The following is a 24,275-nucleotide window of genomic DNA, read 5'->3' on the forward strand; positions in this document are numbered from 1 at the left end:
AGGAACAGCACAGAGGCAGATTGGCTGGACTACAAAAAGTGGGGAGAGGCTGGAAGCAGGTTGTAAAGGGATTTAAAAGCTAAACAGAGAAGTTTCTGTTTGAATGACGAGGCTTCAGTTGCTGTGTGAGGCACTGAGAATATAAAACTAAACAAAAAACAGTCCTTACTCTTGAGAAACTTACCATTTACTGAGTGGCTGGGTTGGAGGGAAGGATATAACATGGACACAGATTAGTAAATAAAAGATAATTTATGAAAGGAGAGAGAATTAACAACAGTTATCATTTCTATGCAAATAATTCTGTAGTCTAGAGATCCAGTCTAAGTCTTTCTCCTTAGCCTCAGTCTCACATTCGCTGGATGTCCGAAAACATCTCAAACCCAGTATGTTCCTTTCCTTCAGCTACCCTATCCCTCTTTATTCTTCCTGTTGAAAGCATCATTATCCTTCAATCAACTCAGGTTGTAACATCAAAATTGTTTTCTACCACTCACTCTCCCATATCCCACATAGTTCATCAGTTGACAAGTCTTATATGTTGTCTCCTTAGCATCTGTCATCTATACACTTTTCTCCACTCACATAGCACCATTGTGGTTCAGGCCCTTCACACTTCTCATCTAGATAATTGTAATATCTTCTAATTGATCTCCCTTTCTCATGTCTCTCCTGGATCCAGTCCATTCTCCACACACCTGAAAAAATGATATTCCTAAAGTACAGACTGATCATGTCCCTCTCATGCTCAGCAAGCTCTAGTGATTCCCTTTTAGCTCTAGAACCAATATAGAATCCTTCATTTGAAATTTAAAGTGCTTCCCAATCTGGATCCCACTGTCCTTTCCAGGTTTATTATTCCTTATTCCCCTTCACACAGTCTGAGATCCAGCCAAACTTCCTCATCCTCAAATGTGACATTTGATCCTTTATCTCTGTGCCTTCATACAAACTCCCTCCCATGCCAAGAATACATTCCCTTCTTACCCCAGACTCTTAAAACCTCCAGTTTTCTTGAAAGCTCAGGTCTTGTGCCTTCTTAGGCACAAGCTATCAATTCAACAAGCATTTACTGTGACAGAGCATACTAGATCTGGGGGATCAAGAGACAAAAATGAATTGTACTTGTGCTAAAGAATCATGTCTTATCAAGGAGACAACATGTCAGTATACAAATGGATTAGTCCTGAAGGGCCTTGGGTTGGGACACAGCAAGGAATGAACATACCTTTACCTGTGATTACCTTTGAATGAATTATACCTTTACCAAGATTTTCAAAGGATGTAAGAACATTAACAATTAATGATAGGTGATGAAAAGCCAGTCCCAGATAGTAGATGTATTCAGATGTGGTGTAAGCACAGTGATTCCCCATGCCTCTTTTGCTTCTCCCCAAAGGCTTTTCATGGGCCTCATTGCAATGGGTATGGACAAAGTAAACACAAGGTCATTCTAGGGGTTCTCTGTAGCTGCTAGGGCCTGTTACCTCAGAATGGCTTTGTATTTCCTTTGTTGCCTCCTTTGGTAGATGGTAAGCTATTTGTGGGCAGGGACTGTTGAATTTTTTTCTTTGTATCCCCAGAACCTTGCACATAGTAAACAATAAATATTTGTTGATTGATTGTAAAAGGGAACATACTATATGAAAGATAACTTTATGCATAAATGTAGGGAATAAAAGGAGAATGCGAAAGTACAAAGAGGAAATAAGTGGTATACAATAATGAGAAGATATCTGTCTTCCACTGCTGAGGGGAGGGGGACATGGATGCAGAACCTGAAGTATAATGTCAGGTTTTATTGATATATTAAAAAGTTTTATTGATTTTTTCCCCCTTTTTTTCCTTTTAAAATCTTTGTTTTAAAGGATGGCTCCCTTTAGGGGGAAAGAGATGGGGAAATTTGGGTGATGTCAAAACAAAATATATCAATAAAAATTTATTTTAAGATAAATATTTGTTAGATATCTATTCATTTGGTTTGGCTTAAAGTATGTAATATATTACTTTAAAAAGAAAAAGTCTTCAACATGACAAAACAGGAAAATGATAAATGCTGGAGAAGATGTGGGAAAATTGTAACACTAATGCGTTGTTGGTGGAGTTGTGAAATGATCCAGCCATTTTGGAGAACAATTTGGAACTATGCCCAAAGGGCTATAAAATTGTGTATATCCTTTGACCTAGCAATAGCACTTCTAGGACTATATCCCAAAGAGGTCATACAGATGGGAAAAAGGACCCACATGGACAAAAATATTTATTGTGGTGGCAAAGAATTGGAAATGGAGAGGATGCCCATCAATTGGGGAATGGCTGAGCAAGTTGTGGTATATGAATGTAATGGAATACTATTGTGCTATAAGAAATAATGAACAGGCTGACTTCAGAAAAACCTGGAAAAGACTTTGTATGGTCTGATGCTGAGTGAAGTGAGCAGAACCAAGAGAACTTTGTACACAATAACAGCCATGTTGTGCGATGACTAATATTGATAAACTTAACCCTTCTCAGCAATACAAGGATCTAAGACATCCCCAGAGGCCTCGTGATGGAAAATGCTATCCATATCCAAAGAAAGAACTATGAAAGTTGAATAGCTATCATTTTTTTTCTCTTCTGTTGAGTTTTGTTTCCTCTTTCTAATGGTTCCTCCTATTGGTTTTAATTTTTACTTACAACTTCACTGATATGAAAATATGTTTAATAGGAATGTAAATGAATAGCCTAGGTGAGATTGTGTGCTGTCTTGGGGAGGGTGGTGGGGAGGAAGGGGGAGAAAAATTTTAAACTCAAAAGCATGTTGAAGTGATTGTTGATAAATCAAAATAAATTAATAAAATTAAAAAAAGAAAAGGTCTTGAGTAGTAGAAGAATCTAATTTAGAAAAGTCAAGGATCTGTAATTTTCTAAGTGTTGGCACTTAGTAGCTCAGTCTTATAGAGTTACCTGATGCTTCTAGAAGTTAAGGGATTTACCTGTGGGATTTGGATTTAAGTCTTCCTGATGGCTGGGTCTATCATTTTATCTACTAGGTCATGTCTCTCTTGACAGAGGAGTATGTGAGTTTATAAATACTTAGTTTTGCCTTGGCAAACATGAGTTTAAAGAAATCCCCATGCCATATTCATCTGTTATTTTGATCCCTTGTTAAAATGTCTTACTCTAGTTGGTATTTATTATCTTTGTAATTTACTAAAAATATTCTTTGAGGCTTGAATTTTTTATTCAATTCTACTTAAGTAGAATCTCTACTACTATAATAACACCTGTATGTATTTCTGCAGAGATGAAAACCAAAAGATCTAGGCACAAAGCTGCTAAGAAAGGTGAGTAACGTGGTTTAAAGCAAAAGTTTTAAAAGGTTGCTATTCTGTATGAGAAAATCTGAAAGGAAAAAAACCCTGCAAGATGAAAATCTGGTGAAATCTTCTTACATACTAGGATATAAAAATAATTCCATTTAAGAAACATCAGGTGTCTTCTCTGGGCATTGCATTGTGTTAAGGCCTAGAGGAGATAAAGGGTTAGATGAGATACTTCCTGCCCTGAGTGGGGAGAGGGACCAAGAACTCTAACCTCACTTATGTGGTTACTCCCTGCAAGGACACAAATGACAAGCCATCCACACCTCTTATGGGATTCTTTTTTGTGTCATTTCACACATCCTCCACAGGGAATCTGTCTCATGTCCCAGAAGGTTTCCTCTTTAATATTTCTCAGATTATTAGTGCAGCCTTCAGGTTGTCTCTCTGTTCTTCACTACTTCTCATGGCTAGCCCACCTCCATTTCTGATTGTTTCCTTAATAATACCTCTTACTCCACTTTGTGCACACATCATTGTTAGTAATAGGCTGCAGCCTGCTTATGCCCACTGTGCATCTCTCTGTTTCACTTTAGATCACTCACAATTTTGATTCTTCATAGAGTGTGGTATTGCATGATTCATAACATGCAGCATCACTTGAAGAATATTAATCTTAAATAGAGGTTTTTTTTCTTGGATGGGTTTTGGGGGTTTTTTTGTTTCTCTTTTTTGGGTGGGAATGGGGGAGAGTGTGTTAGTAACCAATACAAGATAGCTCTAACACAAAATAATTGATGATGAATTCCTTATGTCCAAAACAAAATACTTTCTGATTTGAGGGGAATCTGACTGAGTGAAATAAAAAAATGATAAGAAGAGATTTCATGATAGAGTTGGCTTTTGGCTGGGCTTTAAAAGAAGGGTAGGATTTCAACAGGCAAAGTTGGAGATGGGGGCATTTTTCACATAAGCTGCATGTCCACTGATGATGAGAAATGCTAAAATGGTAGTTTCTATTACATTTGAAAATTAAATTTGGAACATTGAAAAGTGAAAGGAAATGACATTTCTGTAAGTATTTTTAAAAGAAATTTTATAATGTTATATATTCCTTGTCAGTGAAATTGAAAATGCCACTCATGATCTTTTATAATGCATTTCTACTCAGATCCAACACATCTTTTTTTCTTTTAAAAGAAAAGAAACTGCCATAGATATAATATGAAAGTTTTTACAAAGAAAAAAAGATTTTTTTTGATGAAGCTTCTTGCTTAATAAAGAAAATATTGAAGTATTAGCTATCAGCTGTTGATCTTTGTTGAAATAGCTGCTATTTTAAATCCCAATACAGAAAACCTGCATGGAAAATTAGCAGTTTCAGAAAGTCTCTGCTTATATAATTTACTTGTAAAATGATGATCTGATTTAAAAATACATCTGACAAACACTTCTTCAGCAATTCTGAAAACACAATATCTCATAAAAGTGGACAGTTACAGTAACATTATAAAGGGAATGTAAATTCACATTCTAAAATATCTTCATTTAGAACTTTGAGGATACACAAACAGAAAAAGAGAAATGGTTTTTATTTGCACTATATGATGTGCAATACTAGTACTTGAAAAAAATTGAAAGAATTTGTACTGATTTTTTTCTAAAAGCAGATCTTATTTTCAAGGGTTTTGTGGGAGTGGGGGTAAAGGGAAGGCCACTTTCTATTTTGCCATCTGGTTCTGATATCTGAGAAGTTTTCCTTCATAAATTCATGAAATATGATGTCTAGGCTCTTTTTTCAGGTATGGAGTTTAGGTAGACTAATAATCTTAAATTATCTCTCCTTGATCTATTTTCCAGGTCAGTTGTTTTTCCTATGAGATAGTTCACATTTTGATTAAATTTTGTTTGATTTTGGACTTTATGTTAGAGCTGGGCTCTGCTCACTCTGGGGCAGTGGGAATGTTGGGTCTAGTCTTCTGATTTTTATGTCCTGCTGCTTTCTCAGGTTTGGGGCATGTAAGTTTTCAGTGCTTGCTAGGTAGTGTGACCTGGGCAGAGGTCTGGTCACTGCCTTCCTAGTCTGTGGTTTGGTCCTTACCCAGGTGGAGTCCCTGCTTCCTTGCAACTGCAAATGATCTTCTTCACTCTGGACCTATAACTGGAACTGAGTAATTGGCAGTGAAGATGCCAAATGACACCTGGTCCTGTACCCAGTACTAGCATGGTGGTCCCCTAAAGTGTCCCAGAGTGCTTAAGCACTCTCAGTGCTGTCGCTACTGCTGCCACCTTACTGCCAGGGTCTACAAACTTTTCAGTCTTCTTTAGGTACCTTGGGCTAGACAAATGACTCACTGTGATTTTTTATTGGTTATCCCACTTAGAATTTGGTTGTGATGTGCTTTTTAAAAAGTGGTTTGGAGGGGTATGTTGGGAGCTGGGAAAAAGTGATTACTTTGCTTTGCCATCTTGGCTCTGCCTCTAGAGGTACGACTTTCAACATGAAGTCTTTCCTGATCCCCTTAGCTTCTATTTCTTTCCTTCTTCCCTGCCCCCATCTCCTTGTTTCTGTTTTATATGTCTATCTATGGTACATGCCTCTCCTCACTAGATTGTAAGCTACTCAAGGTAGAGGACTTTTTGACGTCTGTCTTTATATACTTAGTGCCTAGTGCTTTCCATAGCACGTAGGAGGCATTTAATAAATGTTTGATTACTTTGCTACCTTGGAAATATTTAGATCACTAGGTTCTGTCAAACTGGGTATACCAAGTTATGGAAGGAACTGTTAGATGTGATTGCTAAGCCACATTGATTGCAAAGAGCCACCATGACTTCATTAAGAATAGGCCAAGCCAAATTAACCCTATTTCCTTTTTTTTTTTTAAAGTTAGATCAAGATTTAGTTTACCTAGATTATGGCCAAGTATTTGATAGCATCTCTTGGTGTTATTTTTATCAAAATGAAGAAATGTAGGCCAGATAATAGACTCAGAACCCACAGAATCACTGCCTCCCCAAAGTGGTCCTGATGGCTTCATAGCACCTCAGAGAGTGCTTGAGCTGAGCAAGATTCCAAGAGGCAGAGATGAAGAGGGAGATTGTTCCAGGAAAAGGAACAGCCAGTGCAAAGGCACTGAGATGGCAGATGGACTGTTGTATGTGAGGAATGGCAAGAAGACCAGTTTGGCTAGACCATCGAGCATATGGAGGAAAGGTATTCACAGTTATAAAGGCATGACATCTAAGGTCAGTGAAGGGATAATCCTGCCATACTTTGCCTTAACTTGGGTGCCTTATTTTAAGAACAGTATTGATAAGGTGTCGAGAATACAGAGGAGAGTGATGAGTATGGTGAAGGGCATTAAGATAATGCCATATGAGAATTAGGTGGGTGAATTGAAGATTTTTACCATATAAAAGAGAAGACTTACAGGCATTTCTGTAGCTGTTTTCAAGAATGTCATGTGGAAGGTCTGGACTTGTTCTTCTTGTCCCAAGAGTATAGAGACCAAGGAATAGAAATGCAGAATGGCAGGTTTAATCCTCATAATGAGCAGTATCCCCAAGGTTATCGAGCTGCCTTGAGAGTCACAGATGGCGCCTCAGTGGAGATTTCCAAGCAGAGAACTGACTAACTGCTCGTCATTACATTCTAGTGGACTATTGAGACTCGATGGCCTTTGAGGTCTCTTCCAATTCTAAGTTTCTGGGATTCTGTGATGGCAGTCTGTAAAATAGAGAGTAGAAGAAGGAGGAGCCAGAGTGTAAAAACAAATGAAGAGGCTCTTGTAAAAGTTGCCAAAGGCCTGAATTAATGAAGGGGGAGAGAGAGGAGGATGTTGAGGCAAACACAGTTAAGTGACTTCTCCAGGGTCACATAGCTAGAAAGTATCTGAAGTCAGGTCTTCCTGACTCCAGGCTCAGTGTTCTATCTACTGCACCACCTTGCTGCCTTTAAGCCATGGGGAAGGTTTTAAAATTTTTTTTTGTATTTATGTAAACAGGAAAAAAAAACTTTTATCCTGTTTGGTTCTATGAAATTATTGTGAATGGGAGAGAAAAGTACTGAAAAGTAATGGCTCTTTAAATCTAAAGCAGCTGTTACTTCTAATGTTATTACTTTGCTTTTTTCTGACCTTTTTATATGAAAGTACATGGGAATCTCAGGATAAGGCTCTTCTAGGGACTGTTGCCCTGCAGCCAACCACCTTAGTGGTGAGACTGCTTTATAACAGTTCATTTGGTACCCTAGGACCAAACTCTCTTGGGTGGCGATCTTCTTCTGAATTGTCTCTAGTAACTGAAGTTGTAAGATCCCATTGCACTTTACAGATTTTATCTCTTTTTGTTTAGATCTCCAATTTCTAGGTATAATTATGCTGTATTTTCTAAATCAGAGAGAACTTGTGTTTTTTCTTATTGTGTTAAATGTTCCACTATTTAATTTTTGCATAAAAGTAAATTATGTTTATTTTATGAAGATAGTCATTTCATTCCTTAGATAGACACAGCACAATTTCTTGTTACTTTTCAAGCAACTTAAATGAAAAGGTTAGCAGTATTTATTTTAGAAATAGAGTCTTGATTCCCGAACTTGCTGCCAAGGTACAAGAAAGCTTGTCACAGTCAGGATCAACAAGTGCCTTCTTTTCAAAGCAGTTTGCCAAGCAGATAGGCATCCATTACTGAATGCTGTTTGGCATGGCTTTGTCGAAGAAGAGAGCTGACACACCCCTAAAAATACATCTAGACTGCTAGAAAGCTAAGAAAAACAAGCTCCCAACTAGATGATTGTTGATATATGTAAATCTCAAGGTCATTAATTTAATTGCTGCTAGAAGGTCTGATAATTGTTTGGTTCACAGAGAGTCTCAGGTCAGTGCTTTAAAACACATACAGTGTTATTTCTAGCATAATGTTATCTGAAAATGACCAGCTGTCACTTCGATCCATTATTGTATAAAACAATTGGGAGAAAGTTAATTTTGTTTGCCCACTGTGTGGGAGTTCTCTTTCAGGTGGCCTGCATCTCAGAGAAGCAGCCTGTGTGGTAGAGAGCACATAAGATTTTGAGTCATATGAGCTGAGTTTGAAAACCAGTAGTTGTTGGAAAGTCCTTTACTTTCATTGAGCTTCAGTTTCCTCATCTGTAAAATGAAGTCATTGGACTGGAAGATCTCAGAGTTCCCTTCTAGCTGTAAGCCTATAGTTCTTCAGATTACAGCTTGCTCAGATGTCAAGAGTGACTTTGAAAATGAGCAGATTTGATTTGACCTTGAAGAGGCTAAGAATAAAGCTATTTATTTTCTTTTACTTAAAAAAACCTCACCATTTATAAATCTTCATTCATCTTCATTGTTTCTTTGCTTATTCCTAAATTCTAGATGCCTTTAGCTCAGTGACCACCATCTCTTATTTCCTATCTAACTGTATATAAATATTTTAGGGAAAAAAATTACCATTGTGTCTACAGAGGTGAAAGGCAGAAGGGTGTAGTGGAATCAAAGATGGCCTTGGAATCAGGAAGGCTCTTGTTCAGATACTGCCTCTGATGAATACTAAAGTTGAGTACCCCCGGGCACACATCTGGGCAATCTTCTTACCCGCACTGCAACAGTCTGATGCTGTAAGTTACAGATGAGCTGCCCATCTGCATTAGGGAAGGGAATTTCCACACTGTAGTTTACCACACCAAAGAAATCCTAGAGTCAGGTGAAAAAAAAAAAGGATGCATTCAGAGGCCAAGGTGCTAACAACTTCTGATCCTGTGATCCAGAGCCTTCTAACCAGATGTTTCATTTCAGTGTTTGTTTAAAACTCATGTGTTCTGCCGTACTTAGTATAGAATTTTAGGCAAAAGCTTTCAAAGTAGAGCCCGCTTGGTTATGGTTGTACTCTGCTTTCCTCTTGCTTACTGTGGAGGAACTACATATTGGGGTGCCAGAAGCATGATATCTGGAAATTTCTTTGTATAAATATAATTATAGAAATCTTAGCTTTGACAAGCTAAACGCTTTTGACATAAAATTATAATAACTTTACTTTTCAAAACTTTTTGCATACATTGTAGTAAATAATATTATTAGTAATTATGATGTCCATAGGGACTTAATTTTATTTATACCAGTCTGTGTCTTAATGGGAATCAGAACCAATGGCAGTTGCTGAAAATCTTACAATAATAATTCCACTTCTGTAGGACTGTTCAGGTTTACAAAGTTCTTTCTTCCAGTAACTCTGTAAGGTAAGTAATGCAAGTCTTTTCTCCATATAGCAGATGAGAAAACTGAGATTTGGAGATTAAGTAACTTAATAACCAAGTTCACAAAGCTAGTGTCAGAACCAGTATTCAAACTCAGGCTTCCTAACTCCAAAACCAGCTTTTTCCATTATATTATACTGCCCATCATGTGGATAAATGATACTTTTAGTGTACTTCCCAGGACTTTGTGGTGGCTGCTCATCTCACTTTTGTTTTGTTTTTTTTCTCTCCTGCAACCAGAGCTTCTGAAATTAGCTTTCAGTTAACTAAGAGACAGTAATGATTTAGAAGTAATTACATTGTTAAGTATTCAAATCTTCTGTTTGTGTAGGTGCAAGTGTTTTGGATGAAGATAGTGCTAATGATGGCCAACCGAATGAGTATGATTTGAATGACAGCTTTTTAGATGATGAAGAAGAAGAATATGAACCAACAGATGAGGATTCTGACTGGGAGCCAGCAAATGAAGACCAAGAAGATGAAGATGTTAAAGAGCTTTTGAAAGAAGCAAAAAAGTTCATGAAAAGAAACAAATAACTCCTCCTTCAGTAATATGCAATATTGTATATTAAGTTGATTTTCTCTTAAAGAAAAGACATCCAGGGTTGAGGTGCCTGGGAAGTAATTGTTTTCCTACCTTTTATAGTTTTAATTTTTAATCTTGTCCTTTTGAAAATATAAAAATTTAAGCCTTCAGGATCATGGAATAGCTACTGAGCAATCATGCTTTTCTATTGTAAAAATAAATTTAATTTAATTGTCTTGACTTTTAAATTTTGTTCCTAAATGTTCACGAGGGAACTCAGTTAAGTAGCAATTTTTTTTTCTCACATACTTTTCTTCTGGCAATAAAAGTGAAAAACAATAGACTTAGAGAGTCTGCCTTTGTACAGACCAGTTTTTCATTGACCAGTAATTTTGTCTTTTAAGAGAAAAAAAATGCTATGCAAGTACATGCAAAAAATTCTGTCATTAGTAAGGAAGTTGAAATTTTTCTTGGTTATCGTAGTTCTTATAAACTGAACCAGATTTTTTAAAATGATAGCCTTTATATAATGATTGTACTTAAAAAAAATAGTCTAAGTGACCACTGCAGTTTTTTAGACTCACTCTTGAGAACTTGGAAAAAATCAGTCAAAATGGATCCTGACAACAATGAATATAAGTGGTAACTATGCAGGGATGCTATTTTATGCCCCACATCATGTTTCTGTAATTTTTGGCTTTTCTTAGTTTAAGTGTGGAAAAGCTTAATAGCTTTATGTGAAATTATCATCTCAGGGAATAATTTCTAACTCCGAAGAAGCTTTCTTTACATTAAGAATATGGAAATAATTTGGACAGTGTACATGTTCTCCTGATTGGCCTTGGCTCTAGATGAAAATTACAACTCATGTGTTGGTACCTTTTTAGCTGGTGAAAATGGTTTATTTCCCATTGACATAAGGGGAGGCGGGGGAGACACACATCAAATTAAGTGAAAATCACTTTAAAAATTATGGTGTTTACATTTTAGCTTAGTTTGTATAAAAAACAGGTCTTAGGGGAATAAGATGCTATATATGTGAAGGAAAGGAGGTCTCCTCTTTTATTCATACCTCTCAGTAACAATCGAGTGTGTATGTCAGAGGGATTGGAGGTGCAGCATGGAAATCGTTAATCTCTAAATCAAAAGGTATCTTTGTAAAGCTAAGCCATAATACTGTTCTATTCATATTCATTTTTTAAAAACTTTTTGTTAAAATTCCATAGTTAGGATCAGTGTTGGACTAATATTTTAAAAAATTCTCTCCAGGTACTTGTGCAGTGCTTAAACTGTGCAGTACGTGTGGTTATGAGAAATGAACTTACTTTCTCTAGGCATAAGAACTTAACCATTCTTATTTTATATTTTGGAGGTTTTTGGTCCACAGTTGTTATTTGATCACTGTAAAGAAATTGTGATGTGGAAACATCTCCTACAGATTCAGATAGGCAACTCCTCTGTAACTGAGAATCCTAGAGAGTTGCCAGTGGCACTGGGTCTGAGGCACAGCGTGGGCCCAGATCTTCATTAGGCCAAGGCCAGCCCTCTCTCATTTTTAAAGGCTTTCCTCTTAAAAGTTGTTTCTCATGCATAACTTAAGATGATAAAAGATTCCTTAATAGAACATAACAGAGACTATCATTAAAGTGATGGACCCTCTTACAGCTTGCCTATTTTTGTTGAAGGCACCATCGTCATCCATGTTCCTCAGTTTTGTAAACTTGCAATTATCCTTGATTCGTCTCTCATACTCTAAATCCAATTAGTCTCCTAGTCCTGTTGAGTCTGTCTACTTCTCCCTACTCCTAGTCGCTCATGACTGCAGCCTGGACTATTATGACTCCTAATTGTTTGCCCTGCTCTAATGCGTCCACTGTACAACTGCTGAAAGTATCGTCCTAAGGCATAGGTCTCTGACACTCTCCTGCCCAAAATGTTCAGTGGCTCACAGTTACATATAGGATAAAACACCATTCTAAGACTGTAGGTCCTACACAGTCTAGCTCCAACCTCCTATACTTTTCCAGACTGTTTCGAGTTACTCTCCTTCATGTATACACTGGTTCCAGTCTAACTGGACGACTAGATGTTCTCGAACAATGTTTTGAAACCTTTCATCTCCATGTATCCATTCCAACAGACCCCATGCCAGGAATGAGCCTCAACTCTACCTCCCTGAATCCTTCAAGGTCCCCAGGGCATTCAGGGGCCACCTCCTCTTGAAGCTTTCCCTGTTCCTTCTAGTTGTCAGCTCTGTTGCCTTCTTCAAATGACCTCATATTGACTTATTCGTGTATGTAGCCTTCTCAGATTACCTTTTGTCCTGGCTCAAATTCATTTGCAGCTAAGCCAGAGAGGATCTTGGGGTGTATAAGAGTGACTTAATTTGATCTGCAGCGGAGATGGAGAATTCAAAAGGGAAAGACTTAGTTTTAACCTTGCAGCATTGCGTAGGTGGCTATGGTGTCTAAGACTAAAGAGATGTCAGCCTACCATATTTGGATAGGGTCTAGCCACTGTGCTTCAGCATACTGAAAGCCCAGCAAAGAAGAACTTACAGGATCATAGACCATAGAATCATACAGTGAGAGTTGGAAGGGACCTTAGAGGCATCAAGTCTAGCCTTTTCATTTTACAGATGAGGAAACTGAGGCTGCAGAGAGTTGGTTGGTTTCCCATAGCTATTAGGTGTTTAAGACAGGACTAGCACTCTATCTACTATGTCACCTAGCTGCCCCAGTGAACCCAGCAGAGACATTAATGAGGAGCTGACCCAATAAAGATGACACACTCATTTAAAAACAGGCCCAGTGGGATAATTTGCCCACTGAGGAGCAACCCTCGTGAGAGGAGTGCCGTCATACTACAACATCTCAGTTATTAGTTGTTCTGGCACACATTTCCTCCCCCTTGTGGGCCCTTTGTTGCATAGGTGATTCCTATTCATGTTCATTCTTCCATTGATGGTGAGTGTGTGTGTGTGTGTGTGTGTGTGTGTGGAATTAACTTCTGATATCTGAGTATGCCCTCTGTTTGTCAGGGGGTAGATTTTATTACAAATCTTGCTTTGCTATTTCATTAAATGCCTTTTCTTTGAGTTAACTGTGTTCTTTGACCATTCAAGAGAAAGTAGACACATGAATGGGGACTCATGAGCTATTTTTTAAAGTGGATATGTATCCTTTAACCTGGGATAACTCTTCTGGGGACACCTCGCATATGACAGCAGATGCCACAGGTGCTGTAAAGTTCAGTGGGACCGATCAGTAACTCCATTACAGCCTATTTGACACCAGGGACCAAGTGATTGCGCCTCACAATATAATTTAGTATATGTGTCTGTAAGTTTTTAAGTTTGATGATCCAGTGATATTGGCCTCCTGGCTGTTCCACAAACCAGACACTCCACCTCTTGGATCTGGGCATTTTGCCTCTCTCTGTCCTTCATGCCTGGAATGCTCTCTTTCCTTAACTTTGCCTGCTGACTTCTGTGTCCCAACTAAAATCCCATCTCTACTGGAAGTCTTTCCTAACCCCTCTTAATTCTAATGTTTTCCCACCTTTAAATTTTTTCTTTGTATCCTGTATATAGGTTATTTTGTATATATTTGTTTGCATGTTGTCTACCTCATTAGATAGTAAACTCCTTGAGGGCAGGGACTGTCTTTTGTTTCTTTTTATATCCCCAGCACTTAGCACAATATCTGGTACATAACAAGAACTTAATAAATGTGTTTATTTAATTAATGATTGAGATGTGAGAGCTGTTTTTTATTTCCTGCTGTGGCCAATGACTGACCACAAAAGTGACTTATTTAAAGAGCATTTGATGCTAAGTAGTAGGAAAGACCCACGAATCCCTCCACACCACCCCAAATTCAACATCTTAAATTGCTTTTTGGAGAAGCCAGATAGAAAAGAAGAAAACCTGAGCTTCTTTGAAGTCAGAGGAAAGGGAGCCTGTAGAGAGGAAGACATTGAAGATGTTCCAAAAAGAAGGACTAATTGATGGAGTAAAGTCGGTGAGTGGGCAAGAGGGGGTTGGAACTAAGAACAGAAGAGCAAGAATTGTCTGTGGAACAGAGGAAAGACAGCTCTGCCTTTGAGGAAGGAAAAAAGGTGATGTGTACCAAGGTAGTGTGAGACGGACAAGAGGATGAATGAGGAAGCTCATACTGGACGGCCTCAATGTCAATGAAATATGAAAGGATATCCTTGAGACATGAAGAACATGAGCTAGGCAATATGGTAAATGTTTGGTCATGGAAATAGCTTAGACTAATGTCTGCGAAAAGGAAATGACTGTTGCCAGATTCATTCATCAAAATCCTGTTTATCCATCTGTCATTTGTGACCTTAAGACGCTGAATCCTGTTGAAAACTGACTTTGTTAAAATAGTGACATAAGAGTGGGTTTCTGCCATGCAATCCAAGATTTAAATAAAAATGTTTCTGCCTCTTGTTATATTCCAGGGCTTCTTTCCAAGCAAGGCAGTAGTATCTAATTAGCTGTTCAAACCAATAAAGGGATACAAGTAAAAATGAAAGTGAAGCCATGACCTGGATAAATTAATTTGCTCTTAGTTATTTCACACTTGCAGACATTAGGTCATGTTTCCAAACATCCATGAGCATAAATGTTGTTTTATATATTAAATATAATAATTAATTCTTTCTTAAGACAGATCTGGAGTTAGGAAGATCTAGATTTAAATATGGCTTAGACATTTATTAGCTGTATCACCCTGGGCAAGTCACTTATACAAGTCTCATCTGTAAAATGGGGCTACTAACAGCATGTACCTGAAGGGTTGTTGTGAAGAACAAATGAGATGTGTGTAAAGTGTTAGGTAAATCTTACAACACTACTTATCTGTGACCTACTATTATCATATTATTTGGGGTCAGCCCTATGAATTGCATTTCTCTGTTGTATCTCCGCTCCTCACCCTCCACCCTCAGTAGAATACCAGCCCTTTGAGGTCTGAGATTCTTTTTTTTTTTTTTGGTCATTGTATCCCCAACACCTGACAATGCCTTATACATAGTAAGTGTTTAATAAATGCTTATTGGAGGAAATGAGTTGACTTCTCAGGGCTAGTTCTGTGGCTCTGGTAGAAGGTGTATGATGATTGCAGACATAAGTGAAGAGGTTGAGCTGGTGGTGAAGGTTCAAGAGATGCTAGTGGTTTTTGAAGATGCTAAGGAATAGGCAGTTTTGGTACAGGAGAAACAATACTGCCTTTCTTACACGTTTCTTCAGGGTAGTTTAGGGCCTGGAAACACAGTTTCAGGCCTCTTTTGTTGTTCTTGCTTCTGAGAATGAAATTTTGAATAATAGAATGCTTTGTTGCAATGCTTTCTCCTCTTTCATCTAGCTTCACTACAGATCAGATTCAAATGATAGCTCTGCAGACGTGTATCTCTTTGGATAATTCCCTCCTAAAATGCCAATAGTCAATTTTAGAAAATCCTTCTTAAACACTGCTTTTATTGCTAAGTCATAAATTGTGATTAGACTATGTAATCATCACTGCAGTGTTTCTTTCATTAAATAAATAGTTACTCAGTTTACATTCTGTCTTCATTAATTGTTAGGATAACTCTTTTCCTGTGGTTTTTCTCCCCCCACTCAAAAAAAAAATCAGTTCCTTAGGAAGGAAAGTGGAAATGCTGAAAGGCCAATTTTTGTCCTTGTAAAATGGGCATTTCAAGGTCTTTTTGATCTGCTGTGTTATTATAAACACTTAGTCTGGTATTTTTTCCAAGTAACAATTTTCTAGGAGTTTGTCTTCTTTGAATAGTAAGTGCTATTCTCTGTTCATGTAATTGATGGTGATTCTATATATTAGCCTGTTACTCAAGGGGTAAGTAGCTCCTCAGAGCACAGCATGTGGTCAGTAATGGCAAGTGAGGTTTCAGGGAATGGCTTCTGGAGAATTAACAAAAAAGAGGAAGGAAAGAAAGAGATAAATGCCTTAGCTGACCTCACCAAAGTAGGTTTTGGCTATAAAGTTTAAAAAAATTGGCTTCTGCTAAAGACTGCCTTATCACTTCCCATGTTCTTTTCATCCTTTTTAGGTCAAAGGAATAAGAAGACTGAGGCAGAGGAGCTCCAGTACCCTCTTAGGGACCAGGACATCTTTTGGGAGTGTGTAGAGGCTTGGGGCCAATTATATTGTGATGCTCCATCTTTCCCATCACCATTTTGGTTTAGATGAAATCAGTTAAAATGAGTATCAAACATAGTGTGGAGCAGTGGACAGAGCCCTGGTCCTGGAGTCAGGAAAACTTGAGTTCAAATCTAATCACAGACATTTACTATGTGATCCTGGGCAAGTCACACCTTCTGCCTGCCTCAGTTTCTTTATATAATAGCACCTACCTCTCAGGGTTGTTGTGAGGAGAACATGAGCAAATATTTAACAGAGTTCTTTGTAGATCTTAAAGCACCAAATAAATGCTGGGTATAGTAATAATAATAATAATAATAATAATAATAATAATAATAATAGAGAACACAGTGCTTACTATATGCCAGACACTGTGCCAAGTGCTTTATAATCATTATCTCATTTGGTCATTATTGACTCATTATTATTTATTGTGATTATGATTATTAAGCATCTTAATGCTTAAAGGTAAATGAGGCATATTAAGAGGATGTGGCCATCCCGACCCACTTTGCCAGTGATGATAGGTGATGATTGTATGAGGTCCAGTCTTTTGGAGCGCTACATTTATAGTCATGTCCTTGCCCACACTCATTATTAGTCTCTAGGATTTTGTGAGCAGAGGAGTGGCATGGCATCATTACTTTTATGATAAAATATCAAGTCCTCTGTTTAGCATTTAAAGCCCTTCTCAGTGACACTCTGGCCTGAACTTCTACTGATTCCACTTTATTTCTTTCACTCAACATTCCAGCCAGTTTGTCCCACTTGCTTTCCATATACAACATCTATGTCCTGTTTCTGCGTCTTTTCTAAGGATGCCTCTTGTCTTTCTTAGCTCCCTTAACTCGGGCCCTAGCTCCTAGGAGAGCTCTTTCCATATGCCCAGTACTTTCCCCATCCAATTATTTTGTGTTTACTTCATATGTAAAACCAAGTGTTATTCCCTGCCTCTCCAATTCGAAGGCTGTGTCTCTACAGAAATCAGCTACCCCAGGTTTAAGATACTCTATATGTCCATATCCCCTAAAACTACAGTTTAGGAGCCCTCACCAATATGTTTACCTTCAACAGTTAGACAGAGGATAATAAAAGCATTTAATGAAATGGAATGCTAAGAAAATTAACAAGAAAACATTTCCCCCCAAAAGCCTGGGGGTACACTGTCCAACAGATCCATACAACATTGGTGGGAAGAGTAGACAGATATAGGGAACTTGTATGTTGGATCAGCACTCAAGGGATATGTTTCACCAGCGTGCAAGTGTGCATGGAGGGCATAGAGCTAGTAAACATACATGACCAGTGGGTATACATAGAGAATAAGTGTGGCCAACGTATAATGCAACAGGGCCATGTATGTGGTCTCCTAGTCTCTCCCTGATGCTGCTCCACTGCCTCCAGCTGCTAACTCAGCTGAAATCCTTGGTCATTTCTTCCTTAAGGGAAAAAAGGCACTGCTGAATTTAAAGCCCAGATACTTTTTTCTACCATAGACTTTTTAGAAAAGGTGATGAGGACCTGCCCTAGGATAGTGGCAGTGTCAGAGGAGAGAAGGAGGTGTATGCAAGAGATGTTATGAAGGCAGAAAGCTTGCACCTGGTAACAAATTAGACATGAAGGGGAATGGGAAGGAGCAAGGAGTCTATACTTCGGTTTCAAGCTTTGGAGAATGGGAAGGCGGTGGTGCCCTTGAAAATAAAAACGAGGTTAGGGAAATGGAAAGGCTTGGGTGGAAAGCTAATGCATTTGGTTTGGGAGTTGTTGAGTTTAAGATGTGTATGAGACATCTAGTTTGAGATGTCTAACAATCAGAAGCATGAGACTGGAGGTTGGGGGAGAGGATAGGGCTGGATAGATCAGAAAATCATTGACCAAACTAGAAAATGGTTATTTGACCAGGAATTAACTATTCTCAGTTTTCCAACCCAAAGCTTCTTCCACTTTCCAATTTAGATAAAAAGTAGGGGAAAAAAAATACAGAGACCAAAACAAAGTTATAATCTCTTCTTCCAGTTTAGCTGAATTCTAGACTGAATATTGAGAGAGAGAGAGAGAGAGAGAGAGAGAGAGAGAGAGAGAGAGAGAGAGAGAGAGAGAGATTTTTTCTTCATAGTATATATCTCTCTAGTAGAATGTAATCTGCTTGAGAACAGGGATTTTTACTTTATTTACTTTGTATTTTCTGTGCCTGACATATAGCAGATGCTTAATAGCTGACACATGATTAATCAATTCAATTGAATTAAAAGGAAGAGAATTATCAGTGCTATCTGAGAGAAGTGATCGGCAACTATTCCATCCTAACTTGTTGGTAATTATACATATCCCTAAAGATCTAGACTGCTAGCTAAAGTAGAATAATATCAAGAAACTTAGTATCTGCTAAGTACTATTTTATACATTAAAAAAATTGATTTCATAATTACAAGGTGTTTTGACTTTGAAGTCACTACAGTACCATTAAAATCACTGGCAGTAACATTTCTCATCACCCAGTAAGGTTCATTGCTTCATTTATTAAACTTACTCAATTGCTTATGACTAAACTCTGTACTGCATTATTATTTCATAAAGATATATTAGCATCTCCACTTTGCCTGAACACAAGACAGAATAATCTGAGGCTGATGAGGAAAAACTAAGGGTAACAAGAAGGGGTTAAAAACACTATATTGGGGAAAAGAAGAAGACTACAGAAGGGTGAAGAATGATGTGCCAGGGGGTTGTTCATCCTTCATTCTTTTTTTTTTTTAAGTGACTTGCCCAGGGTCATGCAGCTAGTAAGGGTCAGGTGTTGGGTCTGAGGTCAGATTTGAACTCAGGTCCTCCTGACTTCAAGGCCAGTACTCTATCCACTGCACTACCTACCTGCCCCTCATCCTTCATTCTTGAAGAGGACCAGTGTCATCCTAGGGTAATGTCTTGACTTGCACATGAATTGGATTTAAGTGAGGCAGAGTTGCACAAACAGCCTCACTCTTTCTTCCAGAGTCATTGAAGTCCAGTAGCAAGACAAATGTCAGGATGATTGGTGATGGCCTGGGATGCAGTAGATGACTTTGGCATCTTTAATGTCTGACCAAGGTTTAAGTGCTCCACAGCTCCTGCTTCAGCCGCCTTCATGGCCCGTGGTAGACACCCCTGCTGAATTTAAAGCCCAGATACTTTTTTCTACCATAGACTTTTTAGAAAAGGTGATGAGGACCTGCCCTAGGATAGTGGCAGTGTCAGAGGAGAGAAGGAGGTGTATGCAAGAGATGTTATGAAGGCAGAAAGCTTGCACCTGGTAACAAATTAGACATGAAGGGGAATGGGAAGGAGCAAGGAGTCTATATGTCAGGTCCTCATCACCTTTTCTAAAAAGTCTATGGTAGAAAAAAGTATCTGGGCTTTAAATTCAATTTAAAAATGTGTGTGAGCTGGATGACTAAATTTACTCAGAGGTTTCAGGTCTGTAAGTTACCCTCAAACTGGTTTAGCCCATCTGCAGAGATGGTTTACTTTGGTGTGGCTGCTGTGCATACTATAGCTTCTTGGAGCCACAGTTGAATGTTGGGTGAAAGATGGACACCAAAGGTGAATCAGCAGCCCTCAAAAGGACTTGGCAAGCCCTCACACCAGAGGTGCTAGTCCTCCCTGAACACCCTATATGCTCCTGTGTAAGGTAGATGTATTGATAATGATTGACAAGAGAAAAGGCAGGAATGTTCAGTTCTTTCCTTCTGTTATATGCCAAAGGTAATAATCTTTGTCCCGGAAAGGACAGAACAAAATTGGTTAATATGCACCCATCTATCTAGCCAGGTGATACCCAAGATAAGTAAGGTGAAAGTAGGAGACCATCTAGCTACTCTTGACGCAAGCTTGAGAACTGAAAAAAAAACCTTCCAGATATGATTGCTGAGCTAGTCTTTGATCTTTAAAAAATGGTGGAAATAGAAGAGATACCAAAGTATTGAGAAAAGCAAATGCTGTCCTGATTTTCAACAAAGAACTATCTCTATCTATCTATCTATGTATCTATCTCTAGTATTGGGCTCTATTTGGGGTGACACATATTAGGAAAGACATTGATAAAATGAAGTCTAGAGGAGAGCAATAAGGAAGCTAATGAGCTTTGAGTTAAGGCCATAGGAGCATTAGCTGAAGGAACCGGGGATGGCTGGCCAAGAGAAAAAGAAGTCAGGAGGGACATGATAGCTGCCTTCAAAAACCTGACAGTCTCTCACAGGAAAGAGGGATTGGACTTGTTCTCCTTGATAGAAGCATTCAGAACCAGGGTCAGCAGCCAGAAGTTGCAGAAAGGGAAACAGGTTTGAAATAAGGAAAAGCTCCCTGAAAGAGCTACCTATAGGTGGAATGGATTGCCTCTGGAGGTAGTAGAGTTCCCCTCACTGGAGATCTTCCAATCAAGCTAGATGACCACTAATCAGGGACACTGTAGGTGGGAATTTTTTTTTTTTTGAGAAGTTAGGCTATGTGGTCTCTGAGGTCCCTTCCCCCTTTGAGATGTCGTAATGCTGGAAAGGCACAGTTGGTCACAGGTGTGATGTGGCTGGGATATGCCTGTGACGAGATTCAAGTAAGCTGGTCAATGAAATACTGAAACTAAGGGAGGCTCCTCTGCCCCTCCACACTGACCTGAACAATGGAATAGATAATGCCCAAAACTCCTTGGTCACCTCATTTCCCTGGCCAGGGCAGGTTTTACCCTATAAGAATCCCTAGCCTCTCCTGGCTAGTGGGCATCCCCCTTAAGTAGGGTGGCATTCCCTTTAAACTGGGGTTTCCCTTGATGGGCATCTCCATCTCGCTTAAGAACACATCTCCCTTAAGTGGCCATGGGGCTGCCACTTCCCCTTAAGCTAGGGTCTCCCTTAAGCTTCATCTCCCTTAAGGAGCAGAGCAGCCTTCTTGGTGTGTTGTGTTACCCTCAATAAATGCCTTCACTTGATTTGGAGACTGCCTGGTAGAATTCATTTGAGGCGACCTTGCACCCCAACATTTTGGAGTGCCCCCGAATCTCATTACCTCAATTTTCTCATGCGGGGAGGAAAGCAATTAATTGGTTTTTAAGATCTCTCTTTTTCTGTTGTTTTTATACTTATGTGACAGTTAATGCTTTCATTAGGAAAAAAAACATCTTGTTCTTACACTTGTCACTTTTGTAAGAAAAAAAATAAAGCCTTCTGTTCATTATCCAAAGCTTGTAAAAAAAGACAAATTTATCTTTGGAATTTACAGTTAAGTGGCAACTAAATGGGAACAGGAAGGATCCAAGCTTCGTCAGCTTGGGGTATTTTTTCCACTGAAGCAGTTCACCTAAGCTTTCATAGATAAATTCTGTCCTAAGGCTCCCAGAGGTCAAATGACTTACCCAGGGTTACCCTTACTCAAGGTATGTGTGAAAAGTGAGATCTAAACCCCATTATTCCTGATTCCAAGTCTAGCAATTTAATCCACTATGCTAAGCTGCCTCTCTTCACAATTAAAAATGTGTGTGAGCTGGATGACTATGGATCCTCAAACACAATTTTATGCATGAGTCCAGAGATGTTTTAACATTGGGAGTGCATTTTCATTAACAAGGAAGAATTCAAGCAAAATCAGTATATTACTGAATTGGATGGTAAATTAAAAAGTCGATGTTTACTCGTCTTTGACCATATTAATATGGAGGGTAGACTTCTGTTACGGAATGCTTGCTCATTCTGATCAGAAGATGGATGGTTCCTTTTGTTTCAGGTGACCCTCCTCTAATTCAACAGACCTGTATGTTTTGGGATGTACATCCTAGGAGACTGGAGGTATTTTAGGTCCTGCTGTGTCCAAGGTGTCAGTTCACCCTCATTGCTTGTAGTAACTCTTTCTAAGAAGGGCATTTTAATATTTATAGCAGCTCTTTTTGTGTTAGCAAAGAATTGGAAATTTGAGAGAATGTCCACCAATTGGGGAATGGTTGAACAAATTGTGGTATATGAATGTTATGGAACACTATTGTTCCAAGAAATGATGAGCAGGCAGATTTCAAACAAAACAAAAAACAAAACAAAACTTGGAAAGACTTACATAAACTCATGCTGAATGAAGTGAACAGAATCAGAACACTGTACACAGTAATAGCAACACTGTATGATGATTAACTTTGATTTACTTGGCTTTTTGCAGCAATACAATGATCTAAGACAATTCCAAAAGACTCATGATGGAAAATGCTATCCACACCCAGAGAAAGAACTATGAAGTCTGAATGCAGAGCAAAGCATACTATTTTCATTTTTGTTTTTTGTTTTTTCTTACTTGTGGTTTTTCCTTTTTGTTCTGATTCTTCTTTCATAACATGAATAATGTGTAAATGTGTTTAATATGTCCATGTATAGCCTATATCAGATTGCTTGCCATCTTTGGGAGGGAGGAAGACAGGGAAGGAGAGAGAAAAAATTTAGAAATCAAAATCTTATAAAAGTAAATATTGAAAACTAAAATAAATAAATAAATAATTTTTAACAAAAAAGAAATTCCCCCTCCCCACAAAAAAGGAAGGACATTTGAAAGAAATTAATGTGCATTAAGGCTTTTATAAAATAATAATAGTAATAATAATAGCTGACATTTGGATAATAATAATAGTAGCATTTATATAGCAGCTACTATGTGCCAATCACCATGCTAAGTGCTTTGTAAATATTATCTCCTTTGATCCTCACAACAATCCTGGGAGGGAGGTGCTATTATTAGCCCCAATTTACAGCTGCAGAAAAGGAAACAAACAAACAGAGATTAAGTGACTTGCCCAGGGTCACGCAGCTAGTAAGTGTCCGAGGCTGGATTTGATTGCAAGTTGTCTTGACTCTGAGCGGAGCACTCTATCACCACACTGCCTACCACTTAAAATTTGGAAAAGCACTTTTTTGTTGTCCAATTGTTTCACTCGTTCACAACTCTTTGTGACACCATTTGGGGCTTTCTTGGCAAAGATATTAGAGTGGTTTGCCATTTATTTCTCCAGCTTATTTTGCAGATGAAGAAACTGAGGCAAATAGGGTTAAATGACTTGCCCAGGGTCACATAGCTAATAAATGTCTAAGGCCAGAGTTGAACTCACGAAGATGAGTCTTTCTGACTCCAGGCCCACCGCTGCGACACCTAGCTGCTTCCCAAAGCGCTTTACATATGTAATCACATCTGATCCTCACAACAGCCGAATGTAGGCAATACCACAGATACCTACAGAGGAGAAAATGGAAACTCAAGAAAAGTTAAATGACTTACTCATAGTCATATAAATGATACCAGAGAGGGCGAATTAATTAGAGCTGAGTTCAATTACATTACAAATTGTACTATAGATTCCTATTTCAGATCCTGTGACAAATTAAGAATAGCTATCATATGTAAACTCTGTCCTCTAATGAACAGAAAAGAGTAGTGAGACAAATGCTTACTATTCATCAACATTTAAAACAAAACCCACTGTGCAAGGACTTTTTGGAGATGCCAAATACACGTACACACACAATGCATATATCTGAACATAGAAATTCTGATTTTTCAAATAATAACTTGCTTTTCTTTTTTTCCTCCCAAAACTATTTTAGTGACAAATCTCCAGCTCCCAGGCTTCATCGTTTTTCAATCAGGAAGCGTTATAGAGAAAGGGACTGAATGGGATGGATAGGCTGGATTGCCTGAGGCCAGCTTCCTGGGGTTGGGAACCACTGGATTTTCCTGGTGACCACTAGGATTGGGTTACAGTCTTTGTGGTCACAGCAACATGAGTTGAAGTTGATGGTCATCTAGCAATGGAAGGAGACTATGTGGGCTAGACTGTTGTGAGCAGTGTATTTCCCTCCATCTTTTGCCTTTGAGATCCAAAATGAGAGGTTGGCTCTCATCTATCAAAAGGTCTTTGGGAAACTCTGTCACAACTTGTGCTATCCGAGGTACTTTGGATTTTAATGTCATTGCATTTTGTTTTCTTTTTCCTTCTAGTGAATTTTATT

General features: G+C 38.4%; 1 protein-coding gene across 1 annotated transcript in view; it reads left to right on the forward strand.

The window, feature by feature from the left end:
• Positions 1 to 10,344, forward strand: part of APLF (aprataxin and PNKP like factor) — a 72,745-nt gene extending 62,401 nt beyond the window's left edge. The window contains exons 10-11 of the mRNA XM_020985399.2: positions 3,288 to 3,329; positions 9,902 to 10,344. Coding sequence (XP_020841058.1) covers positions 3,288 to 3,329; positions 9,902 to 10,107 — 248 coding nt within the window. The 3' untranslated portion in view covers positions 10,108 to 10,344. The remainder of the gene's footprint in view (positions 1 to 3,287; positions 3,330 to 9,901) is intronic.
• The last annotated feature ends 13,931 nt before the right edge of the window (positions 10,345 to 24,275 follow it).

The sequence above is a fragment of the Phascolarctos cinereus genome, unplaced genomic scaffold, assembly GCF_003287225.1.
Source record: "Phascolarctos cinereus isolate Bilbo 61053 unplaced genomic scaffold, phaCin_HiC Scaffold_2;HRSCAF=192, whole genome shotgun sequence".
Lineage (NCBI taxonomy): Eukaryota > Metazoa > Chordata > Mammalia > Diprotodontia > Phascolarctidae > Phascolarctos > Phascolarctos cinereus.